This window comes from Eschrichtius robustus, chromosome 4 (genome assembly GCF_028021215.1).
Source record: "Eschrichtius robustus isolate mEscRob2 chromosome 4, mEscRob2.pri, whole genome shotgun sequence".
Taxonomy (NCBI): Eukaryota; Metazoa; Chordata; class Mammalia; order Artiodactyla; family Eschrichtiidae; genus Eschrichtius; species Eschrichtius robustus.
The window spans coordinates 108179011-108202221 of record NC_090827.1 but is presented as its reverse complement, the minus strand read 5'-3'; the positions used below and the strand labels follow the sequence as shown (position 1 = coordinate 108202221).

The following is a 23211-nucleotide window of genomic DNA, read 5'->3' as shown; positions in this document are numbered from 1 at the left end:
AAGGTCACTATGATGATCTCGTATTTTACCTATACATATTTTTAATCTCATAGCACAGACTTCAGGAAATGAAAAAAATACTGTTATTTTTGTTATTACTGAAGCTTGTTACAGAACAAATCCTGAAATCTTTAGGACACATTTTTAAGTCCTATCTGACGGTACTCTGTGTGCAGTGTTAAACTAAAAATTGTGCAGTTTCGTTCTTTCAAAATACATTTGAGACAGCAAGACCATTCAAACAGTAAATGAATTTTGGAAGATCTCAAGTCAATTCATGGTAACATACACAATGGAAAACATAGCCCTCTTCCTACTGCCTGGGAATTACAGTGACCAAAACTGACACCAAGCTCCAAGAGTTTCTCTTAATTTCAATTTAAAAGAGGGGGAAACATCTATGTACTTCTTTATGAAATTCCACTGAGATTCTGGTGTTGCAAAGAAATTATATTTCCCACAATAGCCAACAGCATTTAAAACATATTTGTGTTGTTTTTGTTTGCTTCGTAATGCATTCATATTCCTTTAAAAAGAAATGAGGTCCCGTAATTTCTTAGACACTTGCTTCCCTTTGCCACAAAGATTAGGGATCTAAATTGCCTCATGATGCAATAAGTGTGGAGAATGTGGAGATGAGCACTTTTAGGGGAACTAGAAGCATGTCCCTAAAGCAGCTTCAGGAGGTACCAGGACCCCCAAAGGCATCAGAATTGTGCTTCTCAGGAAGTGTGCCAATTTCAGTGATACAGTTAAATTCTCTCTCCTCTGTCATCTACTGATTCATGATCGGCTTGTTCACAAATGTTTATTGAGCACCTACTTTGTCCCAGGAACTGCTTGCTTCCAGCACTGGCCTTAAACAAGACAGGCAGGGTCGCTCCCTGCAATGTTTTCTCCACTATGACCCTATTTTTTCAGTACCATTTGTGATTTTGAACTAAATACCGTGAGCCAAGAAGTAATGTCTGTGCTCATTACTCAAGTTCACAACGCTTTCTCATACTAAAGAAAACCAAACCCTGGACTTTGGTAAAATCTGAATTTTTAAATTAAAGAGGCCTTTGCAGATAATTTGCTTATGAGGAACCAAGATCCATATAAGTGAAAGAAACAAGTTCGAAAAAGGATTAACTCCCAATCCAGTGTTTTTTAAAACTACCCAGCTTCTGAAGGGATTTGATTGTATTTAATTGGAAGAAATGCATCAATCCCCAGGAGAGAATGCTCTGGGGGAGTCATCTGTGGAAGGAGTGTAGGTGAGCACCATGCTTCTTTACTACTTTTTTTCCTTTCCATAAAGAAGGAGGTTTCTAGGAAATTTCTGCAAACTTGATTATAATTTTTTCATTGAAACTGATTTGCTGCAATTTCTTTCTAGGCAAGTCTACGTTCGAAAAAGAATGGAGAATCGAGAGTATTACATAGGTGTGTATGTGTGTGTGAGAGCGCGATATTAGGAGTCGATGAAATAATACCATGTAATATAGAAGCAGGAACCAGAAGAGAGAGAGAAGAAAGAGAGTGAGTCTCTATTGTCCAAAATGGTTGGATGCATCAGTTAAATTCTAAAAGTAATCACTCAACAATCTATTTGATTTTGTGTGTGAATAAACTGATAACTCTTGTTGGGTATTACTGCACTTTATTCCAACCAATCCCTCTCTAGGGCTCAGAACAACTTTACCATAAATAGTCACCATTAATATTGATAAGTGCACAATGTAACTTTTTCAAGAAGTTATTTTTTTCTAAATATTTTTTCCATTACAAACTTTGATCAAAATCTAATATCGAATGTTAATATTTATATATCTTAGGAGCAATTATTTGATTCTCTCCTTTTTTTCATATGAAATGAAAACAAACTTATGGCCTTGGGTTCGTGACATCCTTTACTGCTTGGCAAAGAAAAAAGGAAGTGTCAGAGCAGTTATTTGGATAATTATAAAAAAGATCTAATTAAGGGAAGAAATGTTCAGGGTTGGCTCTAGAACATACCAGAAAACAGTTCTCAGTGCTTTTCTGTCAGTTAGCGAGGTTTAAAAAAATCTTTAAGATTTGTCATAGCAAGCTTTCCTCTCCAGTATCTTGAGCTGTGAAGCAGGTTTTCTACTTAAAAGTAATACCCCAGAATCCAAAAGTTAGGAATTCCTGAGTTTAGCTCTCACAAAAGATAACGTGCCAGTTTTAAGAAACAATACTATGAATGGGGGACTTTCAAAGGTTTTCTCTCAAATGTGAAACAAATGTGGGGACCTTATTGCATCCTGCAGATTTTTATGAGGGCCAGGATAGAGAAGTCTTCCAGATAAGTATTCTAGCTCAGAACTGGCCAGGTGATAACTAAGGGACACAGGAGAACACAGATATCAGAGAAATCTGCCTGCTCTCTTAACCGAGAAGGATGGAAGAAAACCTCCTTCTACAACTCCTCAAAAACTTTCTAAAATGTAAGATGGACACGGGTTCTTTTTAAATCCTGCTGCTGTTCAAGAATTGATCCATAAAGACCCCTGGTCTCTTTTTTAAAACTAATCATATTTTTAAGACTTTTTTTTAACTCCAAATCTGTGTTGCAATTATGTGTGCCTGAACTGTATGACATTTTCTGTCCTCCTAATTCTGAAAGCAGGCTGCCACAATCAATAGTTTGTGCAAGAGTTTAAGATTCCAATACACAGTTGCAAAGATCTGAATGCAATATACAAATTGTAACATATATACACAACTACACACACACAACAACACACAAATATCATTTTCTGCCAACAGCTCACCACCCTTAGCACGACAGAGTTTACACTTGTATAAAAGCTACTGGCTTCTGGGGAGAGCAAGGGTATTATCAAGTACGCTTAACATCTATGATGTATTAACATATAAAGAAAATAGCAGTGATAAAGACAGCCCAGCTTTTTTTTTTAAAATCAGTCCTTGTCCAGCAGTTAGCCAATCAGAAAGCAGGTCACATCTTGTTAGCTATATTAAATACATTAAACATCATGAATTCTCCATGGCTCTGTTAACAATTCAAGCAAGTGTGTTTTATTTTATCGTACAACCTTGAGTCCCTTTCCAGAATTGAGAGTCAAGCTTCTACCTAAAATTCTACCAAAGCTATTCCCTGAAAGCTCTTTGCCATCAACCCTCCGGGTATCTGTACTCTGCAGAGAAGACAGAATTCCCAGCGATTTCTACTTCCTAAAGTGACTTTGGTGCCCCTATAACAAACTCCTTCTCAGAACACTTCAACACAAAGCCCCAACTTAAAGGCAAATGGACAGCCCAGCAGTAGGACCTACCAGCCCAGCCAGCACAGAGGAAAAGTCAACTGGCATTAAATATTTAAATTGCAGGAGGCGGTCTGGAGTTTTGCATTTACAAAGTTCTGAAAGTCCTGTCTCCTCTCTGCTCCCAGAGTTGCTTTCGAGTAGGTGAGGCTTCTCTCTGGGGCACAAGATCACAATATGCAGAAACTCAAGCTGACTTGAACTCTGAGCCAGCTCCCGTGGAAGTGAGAGCTCCTGGGAGACACTCCCACCGGCGAGGAAAGAAAGTCAAGAACCCCTTGCCTCAAGCAACTGGTTTCTGAATTTAACACGGAAATAGACAAACATGCCCCTCCAGGGCTAGTTCTGAAAAGTACGAAGGGTGGTTCTTCTGCCCTTTTCACCTCGATTTTGATGACTTTGAAAAGCAAATGCCGGTCAAGCAGACTTCCTCTGGGATTTGTTTAAAAAAAAATTATTTTGCTGGATGCAAATGATCACCAAATCCCTCGGAATTCTATCTCAAGAAACGCTAAGGGGACCGACTGAGAGCCTGAAAATGCCAGAGTTCTGGTAGAGCAGCACTTTTGGACACCCGGCAGGCGAATCAAGTGCTCGGTTGTCTATTTCAAGATTCCGGCAGAAACTGTCCCCAGCTCCAAGAGTTGCTGTGCCTGGAAACCCAGCGTTCAAACTAGTGGATTCATGCTGGCGCTCATTTCCACGTACGTGGTAGTATCTAGTGGGACACTTCCCGCAGAATGCAGCCAGCCACCCAGGAAAAGCTCAGGCACAGTTTGAAAAAAAAAACACACACACACACAAACACACACCCAAGGTTGAAGTACTTACCTCTGTGCGCGACTGCAGTCTCTTGTTCATCTCATAGATTCGGTACTCTGGTTGTACCATGTAGGGTGTATGTCTCCTATAAAATGGGCCAAAAGGAGAAGAATAGAAGGGGTCATGTGGTGTGCTGGACATCTTGCCTGCTTGTCGAAAATCAAGCTAAACAGAGTAGCAGTAACGTCCATGCAGAGCACATGGGCTGTGTTCTTCACAGTACAAAGTAGCCGCACGCACACGCTCGCACACGCGCGCGCACACACACACACAGAGGCAGGCAGGCAGGCAGGCTGAACACACTGGCTGGGAACTGCTGTGGGAGCCCTCGGTAGCGAGAGAGAGAGACGGAGAGCAAGCGGGAGGGAGGGAGGAGGGAGGGAGAGCTCTCGGGAGGGGAGGGAGAGAGCAGGAGCTTCAGAGAGGGAGGGAGGCTGGGAGGGAGGAAGGGAGGGAAGGAGGGAGGGGCGGGGGGAGAGAGAGAGGGTAGCTGGATAGCTTTAGGCACCACTGCTTGTTTTTAAAGAAGCAGTTTGTGGAGAGGTCATTTCCTGTCCACACTGTAGACTAGTTCAAAAATATAATTCTCCTCACAGCCTGACAGAGGTCTAAGGTTCGGTTGGATTATTTTCCCCTAGCCAGGACCCTTCACAACCTGATTGCTGAGCTTGTTAGCATATAGGTGGTTTAACCGCTGCCAGAGCCACTCACCCCTGACAGCCGCACCGTTGTAATGGTTCAGAAACGTGATGACTACAAAATACAGAAACGGGGGGGTATCGTGGTCCCCGGTAACTGAGCTGGTGATTCACTCCCATGCAGATTTCCCTCTGCACTAATCTTCCTCTATAGTTTTGATTTTGCTTACTGTTGTTCCAAGCAAGAGCTTGTTAGAGTCTTTGCATTTCAACCCCTCCTGACCCCTTGCCCACCCCAATCACCCCTCTTCCCAACCCCCTCCCTCTCCTTCTCCCAAAGCTTCATTCAAGCTGGTTTAAGGGGGCCAGGATTCAGGTCACTGAAGCATTTTCAGGTAAAAAACGATTATTTGGAATGTGGAATGCCTAAGATACACCCATGGTGCAATGGTCTTCTTTCCCTAGGAGAGAGAAAAAAGAAAAAAGAAAAAAGAAAAAAAAAAAAAACCCTGCCAAAGCAGACCTCCGAGTAAGAGAGGAAAAGCAAGAAAGAGAAAACTCCCACAAAAATGACCATGGAAAATTCAGTTGAGTAGGAAATTACAAATAATTGAATGGCTCATCCACAAATAACATGTCCAACTCTAATGGAGACAAGGTCTTTATTTTCTAAGATTGGTCAAGTACATGAATCTTTGCTCAATTGCGGTATGTGATAACTGGGAGAAAATTCGCACAGCCCATGGGAGGGGAAAGGATGTCTATAGAGATTAAATGATCTGTATGGCAATCAGGTTCTGCTGGAACCAATGATAACCAGACATCTACCCCTTAAACAAAGCCCAGATGCAGAAAATGTAAATGTTTTGGGCTAATATCTAGCTAGGTCAGTGGTATTGAGGAAAGAAAGCAAAGACCACCAAAAAGCTTAATGCATACAAGACTTAAATGTAAATGCATGCAAATGAGACATTTCTTCTTTTTAATAAGCAGATTAATTAACTTTCTGCCCCAGTCATGGCTTGGGGTATATCTAAGTCACTAGCCAACAGGGGATAAGGTATTGCTAATTCTGCAATTTACACTCTTAAGAATACTCAGGCATAGAAATGCCCCCAAATTGCGGTCTTGATTAGTCCTTTTCCATAAGTGCATGAAATGTTTGCAGAGTCCACCCCAAAACCAGTGCAGCCCAATACAGTAACGTCTCTTGCCAGGATGAGATTAGGGAAGGCATTACAGTAAGGCTGCTTGGAACTCTTTCCTTCAAGAGGACCCCAAGGCAGGCCAGCACATTTGGTTTCAGGTTTCATTACAAATCCAAAAGCTGGACCAAATTTGCTGCAAGGTTTGTCAAAACACACAACCTTCTAAAGACAGGAATTCAAACAAATTTGGCGTGATTTATGTTTTGGAATGATGGCCACTGCAAAACCTAACCATTCCTTGTGTTTAAATTCCCAAACTAAAGATGGTCCAAGAGTTTAGTGCCTGCCCACGTTTGTGTTTACGTGGCTGTTTCAGCCCAAGAATTAAAGTAACACCTAGCAGGACTGTGCAGTCCAATATTGGATCAAAAACGGGAAAAGCTCAAAAATCCATTCAGGGAACCCCTTTCTGAATAAGGTTGAGTCTTGCTCTCATTAATTCTTGTGGACTGTTCCAAACTATAATTGGAAATATTTCTTCCTGTTAATACCTAAACATTCCAAATTCAGAAATATCTGAAATTGCTCACAGAGCCACAATCCTCTTCTAACTTGTGATTCATCCTTATTACAACCAGAAGGTTGATTATAGAAAGGGAAGTAACTGTGCCCCATGTTTTCCCTTCAGTGTTTTCTCCGCTGCCGGTAGAAAAATGCCCAAATTCATTAAGACCTGTTCTCTGTCTCTCTGTCTCTTTCTGTCTATCTCTGTCTCTCTCTGTCTCTCTCTGTCTCTATCAAACACACACACACACTATTTATTTGTTTGTTTGTTCGCTATACTCCATCTTCCTGTAGTTACTATCTCATTTCATGCATGCACACATTTGTACTCTTTGTCCCTTGTTTACCTGCAGACTCCTACTCATCCTCCTATCCAATTAAATTGTCCCCTCCCCTGTGAGCCTTTTTTCCATTGCCCATTCGTTAATGCATTTATTCTACAGATACTACACTGGCGTTGGATGGGGGCATGGGCTATAGCACTGGCCAGAACACATTTCAACCCTGGTTCTACCACTTACCTGCCTTGTGAACCTGAGCAAGTGACTCGATCTCTGTATGTCTTAGTCACCTCATTTTTAAATTGGAGAGAATAATAGCAACAATCCTTTAGATTGCTGCAATGGATTAGATGAGATAATGCACTAGAATGGATTAGAATCCACACATATGAGTGTTCAAAAATGTTATTATTAGTAGGTACCTAACATATGCTTAGGTGCTAGGAAACATTGGGAGGCCAAGGTGGATATAGCAGATGGACTCCCTGCTTTCCTGCCCCTTGCAATGGGGGGTTGGGGGTACAGGTAGCACAGAAGAACTAATAAGCCTTTGGGAACATAATTTCAAATTGTAGTGCATGCTATGAAGGAAACAAATAAAAGGAAGAGATAGAAAATAATTTACCCCTTTGGGTCAACACTATATCTTTTATTTTCTTCTATTGGAGAATTTACACGTAAATGTAGTAATTGCTATTGTTTATTAAGTCCTTACTATGTGGCAGGCACGGTGCTGACTGGTTTACACAAATATTCTTTGTTAATCTCACAATAAACCTATGTGATTGATGGAACTACTCTCCCCATTTTACAGATACAGAGACTAGGATTTGGAGTTGCTAAGAAATTCCTTTAAGATCAAACAATTAATTAGTGACAGGGACAAGATTCATACCAGTTTGCCTAGGTCTTAAACATTTTGCTGCTTTGAACCCAGGTCCATCCTCCTCATCTTTAGGGCATCTCTGTTCTTTGTCCCCAGTGGCCAGCATAGTGCTAAGCCCACGGTAGGTACTCAAGCCATACGCACAGAATTAATTAGAAGAAAGGGCAAGAGGATGAAGTGGCTCTTATCACCTTGATCTTATTATTTGTTATGCTCAATTTCAGACGTCCATTGTCCCCACGTCCCCACGTCTACCCATTCTCTCTGAAGCCTCGCCAAACTATTCCCACTTTTCTCATTGTCCAAATCTTCCAGCACATACTCCCAAAGTTGCACTGTTAGATGTTTAATCCTTTGCATTATCAGGTTACCTGGTTGGTTTTGTCACTTCCCTGCTTCTTTTTTTTTTTTTTCTGGATTTTCTTATTCTTTTTTTTTAATTTTTATTTTATATTGGAGTATATTTGATTTACAATGTTGTGTTAGTTTCAGGTGTACAGCAAAGTGATTTAGTTATACATATACATATATCTATTCTTTTTCAGATTCTTTTCCCATATAGGTTATTACAGAGTACTGAGTAGAGTTCCCTGTGCTATACAGTAGGTATATATGTATATGTGTATACATATACATGTGTATATGTTAATCCCAACCTCCTTATTTATCCCTCCCCCTGCACTGAGGGACCAGCTATGACTCATCTTATTCTGGCCCAGGGCTGAGCCTGAGAAGTGAAAGAAATGTCCTCATTTGAAGCCTGCAAATCAACTCCTTTAGGAAACCATAAAGAAATTCAAGAAGCAATGTTTGTATACCATAAAAGAATGAACAAGTCTAACCCCAATGCAACAGTTCTATGACCCCCAAAATTGAACCATGCTAGTTTAAATATAGTTTTGCATGTTGAGTATTGAATAAGCCCCAAAAGTCCTCTCACAGACATTCAGGATGCTCTAAAATCTGGCCCGACCTTTGAGCTTGGGGCTTCATCTTGATATATTCACCCTAGGTTTAACCCATAGAGTGCTTATTTTTCCTTGAATTTGAACTACTTGACAACAGTTTATAAAAATAAAGAATTTCACATAAAATCCAGATTTTCATCCTCTCTTGAAAAATCCTAAGCTCTGGCAAGCCTTGGCCGCATCCTTGCCTGCGTGGCAATGTGCAGTGGGACCGATTAGTGCTTGTCCATCCACCACGGTTTCCATCACTCCATGGCCTTCACCAGTTAAGGTCCCTAATTTCCATTTACCTGCCTCATCCATCCAGGTGTTGAAGTCATTGTCCCTTTCCTTAATCTATCTGATTGCACCGTCTCCAGTTCCTTCTACGAAACTGCATTTGCTTTAGAAAGCTAGTTTTCTTACCACTCTTTGGTTGTCCCTCTCTGCCTTTTCTTACCTATTTCTGTGTCTTTTATTTTTCTTTCTGCCTCTTCATCCCATAAGCATTTAGCTAACATATGCGTGCAAGATACGGCTGAGATGTGATAGGGGGATAAAGATTAAAAAAGACATGAATATTCTTTTAGAGGATGGGCTTTGGAACTTCACTGACTTGGCTTGAATCTGGAATCCTGCATTTAGCTGTGTGATCCTGAACACTTAATTTCTCTGTGCCTCAGTTTTCTAACCCGTAAAATGGGCTAATAACAATCTTATGGCCTTTATGAGAATTAAATAAGTTAATACATGTAAATTGACTAGAACAGTACTTGGCATTTAGTAAGTGTTCATAGTTGTTACTGTTATTATTAGAAAAAGTAACAGGCATTACCCAATCTCAGAAATAAACGTAAAATGACACTGTGAAGTGTGGAGGACAGGCTCAGAGAGGGAGTAGGCATTAGCAGTAGAGATAAGGCAGAACAAATCTACGGCATCCTATGGTAGGCATCTTTAAACTTTATAAATGAAATGCTAATTTACAAAGAGCCTTCAAGGAAGGAGGTATCTGTTCAAACTAGTTAAGTCAAAGAAAGTTTCACAGAGGAGCTGGCATCTGTGTTTATCCTCGAAGGATCTGTCAGAGAGATAAAGATGAGCGTCTGTGGAAGGTCATGCCAAGCAGCAGGGACACTACAGAAATGAACACGCTTGACATCAAGCAAAATCAAGAAACTTTGCGAAAGTAGAGACAGCAAAAAGGTGTTGAAGCCCAATTTTAGAAGGTCTTAAGTACCATTTTAAGGAATTTGCAGTTTATTGCATGGGCCCTGAGGAGCCAGTAAATGACAAGATAAGTGCTTGGTTTGAGCAAGAGGACTTGTGGATACGAGGTGGGTGGATTTGACTCAGACAGACCCAAGAACTGAAGGATGCTCTGGGAGGCGGATTTCAGCCCAAGGAACCCCTAACACACAGTTACTCAGTAACTTCTCTCTGGACTAGGTAAAACAAGGCCCAGAACAGAGGCTGAAAGACTCCTCTCATTGCTCTTGGCTATTACCTGGAATTAACATGATTGATGACTTTGTGGAATTCCCAAAGGCCATCTTCTCATCAGTACTAGTTGTTGTGGTTCAGGCATTTCACATTTGCAAATGGAGTTAGTCCGCGGCTGAGGAGAGCATTGCTGACTATCATGAAGAGCTTGGAAATCTGTCTCAACCCTGCAATTTTGGAGACGTCTTGGATTTCCTTTTTTTGTGGTGTTTCCTGTCATTCTCTACTGTCCTCTTGACTAAACCAAATCTAATAAGTAATTGTAATGACTAAGAAGGCCATAGCCACTGAGAGCAGCTCATTTCTTGAGGAGCAACAGTAAAATCCAACCCCACAGCATGGACCATCCAACATTCATTTCATCATTCCACAGGTGTTCACCAAGTGCCCACCATGTGTGGGACCCTCCTCCCTCAGACTCCGTGTGATCTGGCCCCCTTCTAGCCCCTCCAACCACATCTGTGCCTCTCTTACCTCCCAGGACACTCCACCCCCTTCATTCTCAGGACACACTAAATGCTTTCCTCTAGATTCTAGAACCCTCCTCTCTTTGCCCCTGGCATGGCTCCTCCTTAGCCTTCAGTCTCAGCTCAAGATGTTACCTCTTCAGAGAGAGCCATTCATGACCAAATATCTAAATTCCCTATGCATGCACCATCACTTTCTATCATTGAATTCCTTTTGGTAGATCTCTGGTCATTATTTGTAATCATGTCTGTATTTGCTATTTACTTTTCTGTTGCTTGTGTCCACCATGAGATTGTAAATTCCACGAGTGCTGATGATGTGTTGGTTTTATCCACCCATGTACACCCAGAATTTAACATGCTGCCTGGTACATGCGGGCGCTCAGAATATTTCTGTAAAATAAATGGATAAAAACTTATCAGAATGAATCCCAAGGGTTGTCCTAGCAATTTACATCCTCTAGTTCTAGGCCAGTCTATCCATAATATATAGATAAAAAGCAAATGTATACGGATGGATAAAAGCTATTATTCATTCATTCATTTACTCACTCAGAAAGCATCTACTGGTTATTTAGTACAAGTCAGGTACTATGCTAGATCCTGCCCCAACAAAAATGGGCAAATGTGATAACTTAAGAAACTCCATTTTCAGAAGTCATTACCCTATAAAGCCCTTTGTCATCATGAATTGTTCAATATCCAAAAGATCTCAGAGCTGCTGTTTAGAGTTCTGTAATCTACTTCTGACCCATGCCTGGCCATGTGGCCAAATGTCAAAGACACTGCACTCTGGATTCAGTTTTGTCACTTCCTCATTGTGTGAACTAGATTTCACATAATTATTGATTCACCAAAGTTAGCTTTAGTTTCTTTATTTGTAAAGTAGAAATAATAGTATTAATTTCATAGGGCCATTATGGGAATTTAGGAAGAATACTTTCTACTCAATAACAATAACTAACCCTTACATAGCTGTTAAAAAGCATCAGGCATTGTTCCATGCATTTTTTATATATTAATTCACTTAATCCTTGCAACAATCTCATAATATAAGGACTATTATTCTTCTTATTTTATAGATGAGGAAGCATAGACACAGAGAGGCTGAGTAACTTGTCCAAGGTAACCCAGGTGGTGATGGGTGATGGGTGAGATGGTAACTGCACCCAGGCATTTGGGTCCTCTCTGTTGAGGCTCTCGACCAATATCGTCCACAGGCCCTTGTCCATCTGCACACTAGGTTGTGAGCTGTTTGAAAGCAGAGAACAAGCCTTTTCTAGTATATGGTGGCACAGACATGCAACAAACTTTGTCACGAAAACAGAAAAACATAAATGTGAAGATGAATACAATGTATCATTTGGGACTTTTAATTGCAAGTACAAGAAAAACTTACTATTACAAATGTCATCATCAAAAAAGAAAAGAAGTAAATTTATTGGCTTATGTCATTGGAAAAATCAGAAGTATCTGAATTCAGGTACAGTAGGATCCAGGGGCCCAAATGACATCCTCAGGACTTGGACCCTGTTGCTGCTCCTATAGGCTTTCCTTATTCCCAGGCAGGCTTGTCCGTGTGGTGACCGCAGGCAGAGCTGGGTTTACATCTGCCCAACTTAGTCCAGCAGAAAGAGAGGTTTCCTCTGCAGGAGTTTCCAAAAAATGCTGGCGTTGAATCTCATTGCCTGGTCTGGACATAAATGCACACATCTACACTAATCAATATGGCCAAGAGGGTGGCCAGTCTTGGGTCACATGTCTACCTTTTCAGCCTGGGTCGGAGTTGGCCCTTCTAAATCCAGAGACCAGATGAAACCACAGCGTCCCGTTACCAGAAGGTGGGTGCGGCGGGTTGGACTGTATCCCTGCAAAATATGTGTTCAGGTCCTAACTCTCAGTACCTGTGACTATGATGTTATTGTAAACAGATGGATGCAGTCAAGTTAAAATGAGGTCTTATTGGATTAGGGTGGGCCTAAATCCAATGACGGGTATCCTTATCAGGAGAGACACAGAGACACAAACACAGACAGAGAGAGAAACTGAAATGATGCTGCTATGTGACGAGGAACACCAAGGACAGCCAGAAGCCACCAGAAGCTGGAAAGAGGCAAGGAAGGATTCTTGGCCAGAGCCTTCAGAGGGAGCGTGGCCCTGCCTGTACCTTGATCTCAGACTTAGAGCCTCTAGAACCTTGAGAGAATACATTTCTGTGGTTTAAGCCACTCAGTTTGTGGTGCTTTGTTACAGCAGCCCTCGCACTCTAACAGAGAAGGGAAATGGACCCGGTGTGCCCAGCCTCCCAGATCCAACCACGAAGAGGCCAGCTTAGCTCAACACAATGGGTTAGAAGTGGAGGCCAGGAGACATTGCGTGTGTCTCTTCCTGTACTAATAAGTGTCATCATAATAACAACAATAGCATCATTTACCGATTGCCTACTAACTGCCATGCAAATGTAGAGACTGGTGCTGTATATAAATTTGTATTTTTCACAACGTCCCTGATGAGTTGGACACCTTTCCCTCTAGGCATGATGGCGGTACCATACACAGAATGTGGTCCTCCTTGTTAAATGATGGATAAGATCCCTGAAGGCAGGTTTCGCATTTTATATGACACCCTCCCAAATCTCTCTCTCTCTCTCTCTCTCACACACACACACACACACACACACACACACTGTGCCACACCTCTAAACTGTGCTTGCATCAAATAAAGTGGGTGACAAATATTTCACAAGTTCATGAATGACAGTCCGTGCTAGCGAAATCTGTTACACAGACTCTTTTCTAACATATTAGGAATTATTATCCATTATATCAAGTCTGTCCTCTGTTCTCCCAGACCTTGCTTTTAGTGCTGCCTCCCTAGCTCCCCGACCATATCCCTCCCTCCCCCCGCCCCCCAATCTGCCAGAAATCCCTTTGCTCCTCCAGATCTCAGCCACAGATCTCCTGCCTCCTTCTCTCTCCCTTGGGCTTCACAGAGAAACTTGCAGGTTGGCTGCCAACACCCAGAAGACAACCTGGCTGCCCAGTGCCCCAAAGCCTGCCAAGGACAAACGTCTACCTGCAACTTGGACCCAGAGACTCATTCTCAAACAAAAGAACCCCCTGATGCCCGAACTTGCTTGGGATTGACTTCTGAGTCCCTCTATTATTAGGACTGACATCTGAAGTGTGACTGTGTTTTTCTTTCATAAAAGCCCTACCCTAATCCAAGATCAAACAATTTATTTTGGAAAGTAACAGTACATAATGGTACCTTTTCCAGCACCGGCCAGGTCTCCCCCTGTCATTTGCCATAGCCTTTGAAGTATTTAATAGCCGAGGTAACTTGGGGAAGCAACTGGGCTCCTGAAAGCGGCACTTAGTGTCTCTGCAGTTTGCTAGGGACTTATCATTTACCACTGCTTTTATCAGCCCACTTTTTGCTTTTATCTGCTTTGTTTCCCAAGCGAATTGTTGTTATCTAGTTTTCTACACATCTTTTCTGAGGGCTGGGGAGGATTTCCTTAAGTGAATGGTCCTTAACTGATCCCACTGTCTCCCTATTGACAAATAATAAGGGGTACAATGTGATGATTTGACGTGTGTATACATTGTGAAATGATTCCCACAGTCAAGTTAATTAACACGATTATCACTTCACACATTTTTGTGGGTGTGGTGATGGCAGATGTTTTTGTACACCCACATTTATCCAGAACAAAATGCTAAAAGTAAAATCATCTTAAGACAAAGAGTATGTACTTTATAAATCTTTAATTACATGTTACCAAATTGCCCTATAAATGAATTAGATGGATATAGTCCCACCAGAAGTTTCTAATTTTGACTTAGTTGTTATGTAGGTAAGCATGATACATACTTGTGAAGGAAATTCACATAATACTTCAAAGTATGAAGGAAAATGTGAAATGAACCTGATTTTCTCCATTGCATACACTCTGCAGAAGGACCCAGCAGGTCACCTCTGTGTCAGCCCTGCATCTGCCACCCCCACTGGATGCTGGTAACAGAGCATCCACAGTACAGGACTGTGGCTGACAGATCCCTGATTCTTTTCTCATTTCCCACAATCATAAGAAAACAGAACAAGGACTATCTGGCATTCATCCTTCAGGTCTGGATGTAAATGTCACTTCCTTAGAGGGCCTTCCTCAACTCCCCAATCTATACTTCAACTTTTTCTTTGACTCATTAACAAGACTAAGAGGCCCTGAGCCTCCAGCATAGAAACTAGCACCCACACAGTATCTTGTACTTAACACATCATGACAAACTAGGTCTGGATGCAATGACTGTTGATTGGTATGTAGTGAACATTTCAAAACATATGATATATTGTGAGATGTATTATCAGTTACAACCCAATTTCAAAATGAATCAATCTTTCATATACACAATGACGTGTATGCTAAGGACAATCGAACAAACATCTGTTGGCACCACAATGAATCAGGTATTAGTTAAGCATTGGAGAGTGGGATGGTTAATTTTATGTGCCAACTTAACTGGACCAGGAGGTGCTCAGAGAGTTGGTCAGATATTATTTTGGGTGTGTAGGTAAAGGTATATCTAGATGAGATTAACATTTGAATTGGTAGATTGAGTGAAGCAGATTGCCCTCTCTAATGTGGGTGGGCCTCATCCGATTAGTTGAAGGCCTGGGGGAAAAAAAACAAAAAAAAAGCTGACCTTCCCACAGTAAGGGAGAATTTTTCCTGCCTTCACATTGGAACTGAATTAGCTCTTCCTAGGTCTCAAGCCTGCCAGTCTTCAGACTGGAACTAAAACGTTGACTCGCCTGAGTCTCCAGCTTGCCGACTCACCCTGAAGATCTTGGGACTTGTCAGCCTCATAATCATGTGAGCCAATTTCTTATAATAAACCTCTTTAGATAGAGATAGAGAGAGAGGTATACCTCCCATTAGTTCTGTTTCTCTGAAGAACACTGACTAATACATGTTTTGGTATTGAGAGAGGTTCTAGAGAAATGGAGGTGTAAGGATGAGTTTTCTGAATTGGTTCTGTAGTTTCTGGAATTCGCTCTCTGATTAGATTTAAATATATATATTTTTTAATTTCTACTTTTTATTGAAGTATAGTTGATTTACAGTGTTTCAGGGGTACAGGAAAGTGGTTTAGTTATACATATATATCTATCCTTTTTCAGATTCTTTTCTATTATAGGTTATTATAAGATACTATAGTATATTATAGTATAGTTCCTGTGCTATACAGTAGGTCCCTGTTTGTTATATATTTTATACATAGTAATATTTTATATATTGTGTATATTTTAATTCCAAACTCTTCATTTATCCCTCTACTCTCTCCCCCTTTGGTAACTATAAGTTTGCTTTCTATGTCTGTGAGTCTATTTCTGTTTTGTAAATAAGTTCATTTGTATCAGTTTTTTAGATTTCACATATAAGTGATATCATATGGTATTTGTCTTTCTCTGTCTGACTTACTTTGCTTGGTATGATAATTTCTGGGTCCATCCATGTTGCTGCAAAAGGCATTATTTCATTCTTTTTTATGGCTGAGTAATATTCCATCATATATATACCATATATATATTATATGATATATATATATATATATATATCTCACATCCTCTTTATCTATTCATCTGTTGATGGACATTTAGGTTGCTTCATGTCTTGGCTATTGTAAATAGTGCAGCAAAGAACATTGGGGGTGTATGTATCTTTACGAGTTAGAGTTTTCTCTGGATGTATGCCCAGGAGTGGGATTGCTGGATAGTATGGTAACTCTATTTTTAGTTTTTTAAAGAACCTCCATACTGTTCTCCATAATGGCTGCATCAATTTACATTCCCACCAACAGTGCAGGAGGGTGCCCTTTCCTCAACACCCTCTCCAGCATTTATTATTTGTAGAATTTTTGATGACGGCCATTCTGACCAGTGTGAGGTGATAACTTATTGTACTTTTGATTTGCATTTCTCTAATAATTAGTGATGCTGAGCAGCTTTTCACGTGCCTGTTGACCATCTGTATGTCTTCTTTGGAGAAATGTCTATTTAGGTCTTCTGCCCATTTTTTGATTGGGTTGTGTTTTTTGTTTTGTTTTGTTTTTTTGCTATTGAGCTGTATGAGCTGTTTGTATATTTTGGAAATTAATCCCTTGTCAGTCACATTACTTGCAAATATTTTCTCCCATTTTGTAGGTTGTCTTTTTGTTTTGTTTATGTTTTCCTTTGCTGTGCAAAAGCTTTTAAGTTTAATTACATCCCATTTGTTTATTTTTGTTTTTGAATCTATTACTCTAGAAGGATCCAAAAAAATATTGCTGCAATTTATGTCAAAGGGTGTTCTGCCTATGTTTTCCTCTATGAGTTTTATAGTATGCAGTCTTACATTTAGGTCTTCAATCCACTTTGAGTTTATTTTTGTATATGGTGTTAGAGAATGTTCTAATTTCATTCTTTTACATGTAGCTGTCCAGTGTTCCCAGCACCACTTATTGAAAAGACTGTCTTTTCTACACTGTATATTCTTGCCTCCTTTGTCATAGATTGATTGACCATAAGTGCATAGGTTTATTTCTGGGCTTTCTATCCTGTTCCATTGATCTATGTGTCTGTTTTTGTACCAGTACCATACTGTTTTGATTACTGTAACTTTGTAGTATAGTCTGAAGTTAAGGAGTGTGATTCCTCCAGCTATCTTAACTACTGGAAATAGAGTTGTTTTACTTAAATATATTAATGACTCTATTTCCAGTAGTTAAGAGAGCAATGATGGTCCATGGCATGATCTGGCAATAGGGATCTGGCAACATCACTTTGGATGCTCCTAACTACCCACTTATAAGAAGCAAGGATCTGGGTGATTATTTACATTATACTTTTAAACATTTTTTTCAAACTAACAAATAGAATGAGATTGGCTGGTTGCTCCCAATGTTACTGGACAAAGTGAAGAAAAAAAGGATGAGCTCAGGGCTCAGATTCTCAGCTCAGTTCAAGTGCCATGTAAATGACCTGAAATCTTCTTTGTGTGTCATGAAGGAGAGGTTTATCTCCTGTAGTCGCAGGGCTGAGATTGTTGAAAACCAAACCCAGAAACTCATCCTGTGACCAGTGAATTACAACCTGAGGTGAGGTTCAATCTTGTAGACTGTTTCCTGTTAAAGTGAGGACACTGATTGGGAAGGAATGGAATCCTGAATGTTGGAATGAGGATGTGTGGGAAGACCCTGATGAAAGTGGGAACATTGAGCCCCTAACTTCTAATGAGTCTTCTTTACCAATGAAAGAGGTTTATTTACCCACAGAGAGGGCTGTTTCTCCATCTCTGGCTGAGGGGGTTAACCGTACCTTGTCCGGGGAAACAGTAGTGAACAGCCCTGAGGCAGTTGTTTTTCAAGACAATGCTGATTCTCCTCAGGATCCACCCCCACCACTCTATGTGTTTAGACCCCTAACTGGACTCAAGTGCCAGCAGGCCTCTCAAGGTGAGGCCCAAAGTGTGACCCATGAGGAGGTGCACTAAACTGCGAAAGAACTACTTGGGTTTTCTAACTTACACAGACACAACTTTGAGGGATAAGGGTGGGGATGAATATTAAAGGTATGGGGTAATGGTGGAAGGATCATAAAGTTAGATCAGGCCAAACTTATTGGTATGGGCTCACTAAGCCGAGATTCTGCACTTAATGTTGTGGCTTATTAATTCTAGGGTGTTAGAAAGGGCTCTAAGAGCTTGGCTGGTTTGTTTACTGAAACATGGACATGGAAAATGTGGCCGATGGTGGGCAAATTAGAAATACTGGACCTTCCTTGGTTTAATGTAGATGAGAGATACAAAGGCTTAGGGAGGTTGGCATGTTAGAGTGGATTTGTCTCTTAAGACCTACGCACTCACCCTGGGAGTGTCCGAAAGAGACATAGTTCACAATTACTGTGAGAAATAAATTTTTGAGGGGGGCCCTAGCATCCCTGAATAGCTCTGTGATTGCTCTTCTATGTAGACCAGACCTCTCAGTGGGAATCACAGTCACTGAATTGGGAAATCTAAATGCATTGGAAGTAACTAGACCCCAGGATGTTAGGGGTCAAATGGAAGCACTCAAATGCCAAAGATGAGGTGGGTCTGGTTATCCTAATGGGCAGAGGAGTCAAAGCAGCAATCAGAAGAGTTTAACTCACCCAGACCTGTGGCCGTTGGCTAGTTGATCAGGGCATTCCTAGAAGTGAAATAGATAGGAAACCTACTAAATTCTTACTTCACCTGAATAAACAGAAAAGTTCAAGGTTAAGTGAACAAAAGTATCACTTGAATATTAAAAACAAAGAGTCATGGCCCTTTTATCAATTCCCAGACTTGAGCCAGTTTATAGACCCAGAACACTATGAATGAAGGGGAGGCAGGGTCCCTTTGAGGAGGGATCCCAGTACACTGTCAAAATTTATATTGTTAATCTTTCCCCCAGCCTTCCCCAAAGGGATCTATGACTTTTTATCATGGTGACTGTGCAATGGGGAAAAGGAAATAATACAAACCTTTCAGGGACTACTGAACTGACACTGATTTCAAGGAACCCAAAACATCACTGGGGTCTACCAGTCAGAGTAGGGGCTTATGGAGGTCACGTGATCAATGAAATTTTAGCTCAGGTCCATCTCACAGTGGAGCCAGTGGGTCCTCAGACCCATACTCTGGTTATTTCCTCAGTTTTGGAATAGACTTAGCTACCTGCAAAATTCCCACATTGTTTTCCTGTCCTATGGATGGAGGGCTTTTGTGATGGAAAAGACCAAGTGGAAATCACTAGAACAGCCTTCACCTAGGAAAGTAGTAAAAACAAAAGAAATACCACATTCTCGGAGGGATTGCAGAGATTAGTGCCACCATCAAGGACCTGAAAGATGCAGGAGCTGTGGTTCCCACCACTTCCCCATTTAACTTGCTTATATGGCCTGTGCAGAAGACAGATGTATCTTGGAGAATAACAGTGGATTATTGTAAGATTAATCGAGTGGTAACTCCAATTGTAGCTGTTGTACCAGATGTAGTTTCATTGCTTGGGCAAATTAACACATCCCCTGGTATCTGGTTTGCACTATTGATCTGGCAAATGTTTTTTTCTCTATACTTGTTAATAAAGGCCACCAGAACCAGTTTACTTTCAGTTGGGAAGGCCAGAAATGCACCTTCACTGTCCTACCATAGGAGTATATAAACTCTCCAGCCCTATGTCATAATTCAGTTCACAGGGATTTTCATCATCTTCCCCTACAAGATATTACCCATGTCCATTATATTGCTGACATTATCATGATTGATTCCAATGAACAAGGTGTAGCAACTCCACTAAACTTATTGTTAATATATTCGCATGTGAGATGGTAGGATATAAATGCAATGCAAATTCAGGGGTCTTCTATCTCAGTGAGATTTCTAGGGTCCCAATGAGATGGGGCATGTGGAGGTATCCCTTCCAAGGTGAAGACTGAGTTTTTGCATCTGCTACAACCAAAAAGAGACAGTGCCTAGTGGGGTCTTTGGATTTTGGAGACAACGTATTCTTAATTTGAGTGTGTTACTCTGGTCCACGTACCAAGTGACTCAAACAGCTGCTAGTTTTGAGTGAGACCCGGAACCAAAGAAGGCTCTGCAACAGGTCCAGGCTACCATTCAATCTGCTCTGCCACTTGGACCATATGATCCAGCAGAGCTAATGATGCTTGAAGGGTCAGCTGCAGATAAGGATGTAGTCTGAAGCATTTGGCAGGCCTCAATGGGTGAATTGGAGCACAAGCCCTTAGGATTTGGGAGCAAAGCCCTGCCATCCCTTGTGAATAATTCTTTTGCTTTTGAGGAACAGCTCTTGGCCTGTTACTGGGTCTTAGTAGAAACTGAATGCTTAGCCATGGCCACCAAGTTACCATGTGATCAAGGCCACCAGTCATCAACTGGGTGTCATTTAATTCACCATGCCATGAAGTTGGGCGTGCATAGCAGCACTCCATCATCCAATGGAAGCTGAAAGTTGTATAACACTCAAGCCTGAGAGAAGGGCATGTGTAAAGGCAGAGAAGAGAAAAATCAGCATTGTGCAGGTAGGAACTCCAAATGCCTGAAGAATGATGAAAGCAAAGCAAAACCAAACCAAACAGACAACAAACAAAAAATAAGGTAGTCAGAGGAGACAAGATTATTCACATACAGTTTCTGGCATGAAATAACAGAAATGGTATGAAAATAATATTATTTTAAATTATATACTATTTATTTTTTGGTTCCATTGATTAAAAAAAAATTAGGATGCCTTGTTGGTGATAGACGATTCAATTCAATGATCCAAGCTATAGTCAGATCCCTGCTATGACTAGAGCTGAGCACTAAGTATTGAGAGGGACGCAAAATGAATGCCCTCAAGGAACTTGCAAGGCAGTCTGTGTGATTCACAATGAGAACTGCTGCATGGTCAGGATAACAGTTGAGAGCACCGGGAGTACACAGTAATTCATTCCAATCCCTGGGAACTAGAAAGTTTTCCCGTAACAGTGAGTGCAACTCTGTGGGTCATTTCATATTGGGACCATCGTACCACACTCCCACTGACTAGTTTCTTCTAGTGAAATGCCAGCTCCCTTTCCCTGGAAGAGTTGCACAAGCACTAATCAAGAGTTGCAAAAAGGAATCAAGTGAGACATCACCTGAAAACGTAGGCAAAAATCTCATAGATATATCTTATATTATATGTAATATATTTAAATAAGACTGAAGGATCAATCTGTTTTTTAAGTTGTTTAGTAGTTTTCCAATTATATTTGTAGTCATGATCATTATAGAACTTTTTTTGTTTTTACTTAAAATGCTGTATATTCTTCTCTGTATTATACTCTTTGTTTTTGTTTTTGTTTTGAAGTATAGTTGATTTACTATATTGTGTTAGTTTCAGGTGTACAGCAGAGTGATTCAGTTATACGTACATACAGAATACATGTATTCTTTTTCAGATTTTTTTCCTTTACAGATTATTACAAGGTATTGAATATAGTTCCCTGTTCTATATGGTAGGTCCTTGTTGTTTACCTATTTTATATAGAACATTTTAAATATTAAGAAAATTAAAAGACAATAAAGAGGAAATTGAAAACCAGTAGTTCTACTACCCAGAGAAACAATCACTAGCACTTTGACGTATTTTTTCCTAGGGATTGTTTATGCATACATAGATTATTTTTATGTATGATTGCCATAAGATTATATATAAAAGTTTATATCTTTTTCACTTATATATGATCATTTTCTTTTATCATTAATATCAAAAACATAATTTTAAATAACTATAATATTCTAGTTTATGGGGGTATCATGATTGATTGAAACATTTCCATATTATTGGATTTTTAGGAAATTTCTAATTTTTTGCTCTTTTTGAATAATACTGAGATGAATATTCATTGTAAATCTTTAGCCTTATTTCTTATTGTTTCCTTTAGTCCAGATCCTCTGAGATGCAGACACAAGACAGGATTAGAAATGCAGGAGGTTTACTAGGGAAAGTGCCTAAGGGAAAATGAGGAGAGAGCTGGGGGGAGGCGGGAAGAGCTGCGCCATCAAGATGCAGGTCTAACCCCTGCAGAGGAGAGAGGAAGGGAGGAAGGTTGAGTGGAAGAGTCTTAGTCTGAAGTGCAGTTCTAAGAAAATTCCAGAAGTTCAATGGACCTTACTCAAACCAAAGTTGCCCAGCAGAGAAGTCCTGCATCTCCTTGTGGGAGCATCCTGCCTAAGTATCTTTGCTGCATTCAGCCATTGGCTGGAGCAGCTCATGGCAACTGTGGCCTCAGCTGGGCAGCAATGGTGGATATCAGAGCACTGCAGCTGGGGCTGCCAATCAGTTCTTCTCCCGGCATTCAGAGAACTGAGAGGCTGAGAGGCACATTTCCATGACCACTGTGGGAGACAGTCCCATGAATGGGATTCTACATGCTAAAGGCAGACCCAATTTTAAGCTTTTTCCATCATATTAAAAATTCCTTTCCTATTTGATAAACATTCTGACAATTATGAGCACAAAAATATTTTTAATTAAAAAAAATCTCCACAACCTCTCTAATTTTAGGACCATGTTTTCCTTCTCAGAGACCCCCTTCATGGCTGGGTTCTTGATATCTGTTAGGAAAATCCTTGCCATCATCTTCCAGCCATTCTCTCCACTTCTAGACACTTTGTTTACTAATCTATTCTATACTCCACTGCCAGAATAATTTTACTAAAGCTCAATTCTGACTTGCTACATCTCTGCTCAGAAGTATTCCAAGGGTCAAAGAAATATAAATTCAATATGGAATTTCCACAACATAGTATTAACCCAGATTCCCCAAAACATTGCTAATTATTGAATTTGGATGCACTGGTTTCCTAGGGATGTATAGTGTGTGTGTGTGTGTGTGTGTGTATAGATATATATATAGATACAGTACAGTATTATTTATGTATATTTATTTTCTAGTAATATTATAATAATTATTTATGTGTATTAATTATTTATATATATGTATATTTTATATTATGATGTTTGACATTAAGAAACATTTCAGGCTAGGGAGAGACTGCCTCTCCCTGGGCTAGGCAGTTTTTAGAGATAGCAAAGGACTCAGCCTGGAGT

At 40.4% G+C, this 23211-nt stretch overlaps 1 protein-coding gene across 8 annotated transcripts in view; it reads right to left on the bottom strand.

Moving 5' to 3' along the window:
* Nucleotides 1-4470, bottom strand: part of LDB2 (LIM domain binding 2) — a 377580-nt gene extending 373110 nt beyond the window's left edge. For 3 of the 8 annotated variants that reach the window (XM_068543190.1, XM_068543192.1, XM_068543193.1), the window contains exon 1: nucleotides 4125-4470. In XM_068543190.1, coding sequence (XP_068399291.1) covers nucleotides 4125-4256 — 132 coding nt within the window. In that variant the 5' untranslated portion in view covers nucleotides 4257-4470. The remainder of the gene's footprint in view (nucleotides 1-4124) is intronic. The other 5 variants (XM_068543185.1, XM_068543187.1, XM_068543188.1 and 2 more) reach the window with 3 other exon arrangements.
* Nucleotides 4471-23211: the final 18741 nt, after the last annotated feature.